This window comes from Tigriopus californicus, chromosome 12 (assembly GCF_007210705.1).
Source record: "Tigriopus californicus strain San Diego chromosome 12, Tcal_SD_v2.1, whole genome shotgun sequence".
NCBI lineage: Eukaryota > Metazoa > Arthropoda > Copepoda > Harpacticoida > Harpacticidae > Tigriopus > Tigriopus californicus.
The window spans coordinates 431,900-437,125 of NC_081451.1; the positions used below are offsets into that span (position 1 = coordinate 431,900).

The 5,226-nt window shown below is 45.4% G+C and overlaps 1 protein-coding gene across 1 annotated transcript in view; it reads left to right on the forward strand.

The window, feature by feature from the left end:
• The window catches only part of LOC131891700 (NAD-dependent protein deacetylase sirtuin-1-like), a gene marked incomplete at its 5' end in the record, with an annotated part of 6,110 nt that extends 1,012 nt beyond the window's left edge, over window positions 1–5,098 (forward strand). Inside the window, 4 exon segments of the mRNA XM_059241325.1 lie at window positions 1,163–1,325; window positions 2,605–3,355; window positions 3,428–3,715; window positions 3,826–5,098. Coding sequence (XP_059097308.1) covers window positions 1,163–1,325; window positions 2,605–3,355; window positions 3,428–3,715; window positions 3,826–5,019 — 2,396 coding nt within the window. The 3' untranslated portion in view covers window positions 5,020–5,098.
• Between the last annotated feature and the right edge of the window lie 128 nt (window positions 5,099–5,226).

Below are 5,226 nucleotides of genomic sequence, written 5' to 3' on the forward strand. Positions count from 1 at the left end.
CATGCAAGTAAAGTTGAGGAATAGGCAAAAATCAGAGGTATAGCCCTTCTGATTGTAACATTGCTCTTCGAGTTCCAAATTTCCTGGGTCAGTTGAATTAGTGACATTAGTCATCGACAGGATTCTGGAGACGCTCACCGGCCTCCCAACTTTCTGTTACTTTACACCGATCCCGAAAAGGATTTTCACTTAATCGAACAAAACTCTGCCATGCAGCACATTGCCGCCGTCCAGCCATGACGAATATAAGTACAGTTTGAACATAATTTTCAGCTTATTCCTTTTGGAGCAAGCGGGCACTACTTTAAGCTTGTAGCAATGACAAGAAAGAGGAAGGCCATGGAAAAATAAGGGAAATAATTGAGAAAGATTTGTGAAAAAAAACCCGCCCGCAAAAAAAACCGCCCATGGGTGGGTTTTGGGTTTTGGCCAACCCTGGTTTCCATCTCAAAAATTATGAGCAATGAAAGGCAAGGCTGAAAATTAATTGTTCTGGCTCTTAACCACTGTGTGGGTGTGCTTGGTTTTAAATCTGGTAGCACTGACAACTGTCTTATTGACATCTTCTCAATCCAAAATACCCTTCTGATTATCCGTGCAGTTGTTTATCTAGCCAGGAAAAGCTTGCTTTGACTTGAATATGATGTATCAAATTTCCAAAGCCTTCACGCAAAGGCTTTCCAACAAGGAAGTTCTAATATCCGGAACAGGTCTAATAAGTACTGTTTATCCATCATGACTTTTGCGACATTGTTTTAAAACCCTCAACCATCATTATTGCCCCATCCAAGGCCCTAATCTGGACTCCTCAAAGCATTACGATGGAACACATTTTGCACAATTATGCCCAAATTCAATGCCCATGCTCATAATTGACCATATTGTCACGAAGTCTTCAAATGTTACGCATTAGGACTGCTTAAAGCCAAAAAACACACATATTCTCTACAAGATTTTGGTCTGGATGGGGGTAAAATAAACATAAAACATTGACCATCTAAATCTCAAGAAAAGTAACGCCAAAAATTGCATATTTTTTTTTGTTTTTTGATCAATGGTTTTTGTGTAACGAATTACAATTTAGACCAAAGTCATTTTAACTGTAATTCGTTCTTCTTCTGGAGGAACGACTAATGCCGTGGTGTCCTCACGATTATTGCAGATTTAGACGCAGCGGGCGTGGCGCCCCCGCCTCTTTCCAGTCTTGGGAGTGGCGCGGCCTTGGATTCGGGCTTCTCGGACGGGGCTACCCCGCCCCCTGTAGGCCGTGGCCATCCCGACGAAGAGGACGATGACGAAGATGAAGGCAATTTTCGGCCCACCCGGTGAGTTTCTAGTTGCCAGCTCAGCAGAGCTCGGTGAGGGTCAAATTCCACTGATTGTGTTTCGTGTTTGACCATTCCGAAATTGAGATGGATCGAATTTCTGCCAAAATGGCAGAAATTGTTGGAAGGTGGTCTTGATTCTTAAAGATTTCATTGTATTGGTTGGATAAGATTTTCAAGTGTCCTTTGCTAAAAAGCGTTTTGGTATAGCATTGACTGCAATGCAAAATGTTCCTCGAATGTAATTCGAGTACAATTTTTATACTGGTCGATGGTTTGATTGAATTGATAACAGTATCCGTATAGACCGTTCGTTGGTAGTATCCAAGGCCTAGTCACAACAATTATCGTTCTTTTCATCTTCATCAAAATGGCTATTGAATATGTTGTATCTTTATCAAATTTGACATGGTCGTCATTTTGACTTTGAAAAAAAAGAAAAGTTGAGTTCAATGGCAAGCCTAACTCAAATCAATTGCGGTGGCAAAATTCAAACCCGATCACACTCCAATGATTTGATGCAAAATACCCACAGGTAGGCTTAAAAAGTAACGGAAGTGATTGTAATTACTGGAAAGAGATAATTTAGAATGTTAAAAAGATTTCTATTTTTTTGCCATTTGCTGCCACTTAGATTGAACCAATTTCTACCAATTTCTGCCAGGTGGTAGAAAATGGCTTTTAATAATTTCTCCGATACCATAGCGCGGTTGATGAAGGAGTAAAGGTGATACATAAAGGTTCTTAGCCAGAGAAAAGCATTATCTAGATAAGTTAAATTAAAAAAACGTGTTAATAGGTGTCCGGATTATAACCATGGTACTTGGATGGTTATTTCTTGGATTGTCCTCCTGCCACTTTTTGTCGACATTTTCTTCCACTTGGTCAAAAATGGCTTTGAATAATTTTCCCATCCAAGTTATATCCTCGTTGGCAAAAATGCACTAATTTCAAATTTTAGGACTGTTTGAATAAAAAAAAAATGTAAGTATCATTTAGTTAAGTATGGTTTTGATAATAAAAAATAATCAGTTTTGGCAAGTGTCAGATGTGTAACGAATTACTCCTTTTGGCCAAAGTAATTGTAACTGTAATCCGTTCCTTTTAATAAGGAAAGACTAACGCCTTGATAACAACCACAAAGTTCTTGATGGTCTTGAAGAACAGGTCAAGGAACGATTTGAAGTACTATGATATCCGGTCTGTGCCCGAGTGACGGCCAATGCCTGAAATTCACCGGGCTGCTTTGCTGATTTGTGTTCGGCACTCCGCTTTTCAGTCACGTGACCATGCTCAACGAGGACCATGAGCTGTCTCGCCCTCGGTCTGAAGTTAACGGACCTGGACCCTCATCGTCAGCATTGGGACTGGATCAAAATTCCTCTTCTTCCTCGGCGTCGTCCTCCTCGTCGTCGTCCTCGTCTTTCTTGGAACATAAGAACCTTCCACCTCCCCTTGGATTATCGTCAGGCTCGTTGCAGAGACAATCCATGGCCACCTCCTCGGGAGTGGTGGAGAATGTGGACGAGTCCAGTCAGATGTCAATACCAGGTCCCTCAGGTCTGCACCATTCCAATAGCAATGAGAGTGGATATACCAATGAGAATGATGAGGATGATGATTGTGTGTCCAACATCTCGGGCCTCTCCGGCCTCTCAGATCTATCTGGCGCCGACTGGAAAGCCACGGCTGGTCCCTTCTCGTGGGTTCGAAGTCAGATGATGAAAGGTGTCAACCCTAGGGAGGTGCTCCAATCTTTGATCTCGAGTGAAGCGGTCATCCCGGAAGACTTGGATGAGTTGACCTTGTGGAAGATCATCCTGAACATGCTCTCGGAGCCTCCCAGGCGGAGCAAGCTCACCACAGTCAACACCATTGGGGACGTGGTGGGTCTCATCCAGGCCGCCAAGAACATCGTAGTGCTCACAGGTGCAGGTGTTTCGGTGTCTTGTGGGATCCCAGATTTCCGGTCTCGAGATGGTGTTTATGCCAGATTGGCAGTGGATTTCCCCGATCTCCCGGACCCTCAGGTATGGACTGGTTCGGGCGGCTAGCAGGGTTCCTCTAGGCATACATTTCTATCCATATATTCCCCATTCTAGGCCATGTTTGACATCCAGTATTTCCGACGGGACCCTCGGCCGTTCTTCAAGTTTGCTCGGGAAATCTACCCAGGCCAATTTAAACCCTCGCCGTGTCATCACTTCATTCGTGCCTTGGAGAAGCATGAGCGCCTCCTCCGGAACTACACTCAGAACATTGATACCTTGGAGCAAGTGGTGGGCATCCAACGAAGTGTCCAATGCCATGGCTCTTTTGCCACAGCCACCTGTACCAAGTGTGCACACAAGTGTGAGGCTGAGCAAATCAAAGCAGATGTGTTTGACCAGGTAGGTAACAAATTGACAGATGCCCAGTATGCCACCAGGATGCAGCTCTGTGATCTATCTTTTGGCGGGTTATTTGACCCATGTTTGATATGTTGGATTTTGCCTTTCAGAAAATACCTTACTGTCCTCAGTGTGTGGAAAAGTTAACTCTCCAAGGGCAAGCCTTTGACCCCTTGAACCTACCCATCCGTCCGGAACCCCTCCTGTCCATTAATCCGAGTTTGGAATCCATGCTGCCGCAGCCGGAAGTGGGGCTAGGGATGGGCGGGCCCATGCCGGAACCTAGTAAAAATCAACCTTCTTACCTCTATGAGCATCCATCCGTCCCAGGTATCATGAAGCCAGATATTGTGTTCTTCGGCGAAGGTTTGGGGGATGCATTTCACAACGCTGTGGCAGAGGACAAAAACCAAGTCGACTTACTCATCATGATTGGGTCTAGTTTGAAAGTGCGCCCAGTGGCGCTCATCCCCTCGTCCATCCCGCAGAGTGTACCCCAGATCCTAATCAATCGGGAACCTTTGGGACATCTCACTCCTGACGTTGAGCTCCTAGGAGACTGCGACGGGATCGTGAACCAACTCTGTCACCTACTGGGACCAAACTGGGAGGAACCTATCCACCAGAAACCTCTAGAGCAAACCTCTGAGCTACTCACCCCTCAATCGGAAGAGGTTAGGGTATCAAGCTTGGCCACACGTCTCCCAGAGGATATGTTCTTCTTCCAACCTCCGAGTCGATACATATTCCCCGGGGCCGAAATTAAAGAGATGGACCTCTGCGAGTCGTCCAGCTCATCCTCCAGTGGAGGTGACGAAGATGGCGACGGGGATGAGAGTGATGACGAAGCTGGAGCTCCCTCCCCAAGTGCCTATGGAACTCATCACAGCCCTAACAATGGCCCTGAAAACGCGTCGGGAGCTGAGTCTCAAGCCATGTTTTGCTCCTCTCGCTCAAACGTCGATGAGCCGGCTGCTCAATCAATCCTGTTACCTGCTGTTGAGGAAAACTCAACTGAAGCTACTACATGCGTTGGTCAAATGAGCGTGACCGGTCAACTTCCAGTCAACAGAATGAATCAACAGGCGAACGGCTTGAGTCCAGTTGAACCAAGCCGACCGGTAACGACACAGCCCAATGAGGTAGTTGTTGCTCCTCTGGATGTGACTCTGGGGGGTCAAGCCACGGAAGCTCGGGTAGAGGTAGCTCCAGTTCAAGTCGATGAGGCGGTGAAGAGCGCTCTTGGCCAAAACGGATTGAGGTCCGAAAGCCAATCTAACAACCACTCCTCGGCTGAGTATTAATTCACAAATTCTCAACCTTGCAATATAATTCTTTCAGATTTTTGTCTTTTTTAAAACTTGAAAGCCCCTTGCGTGTTCACTTACTTGGGTCGTTCATGTCTCCCTCATTGTTAATGGTCTTGATTTACAACGGGCTTTGGATATATATCTCTTTCTACAAACACACACACATATATATACACATCATTCATATACAGAAAATAAAAA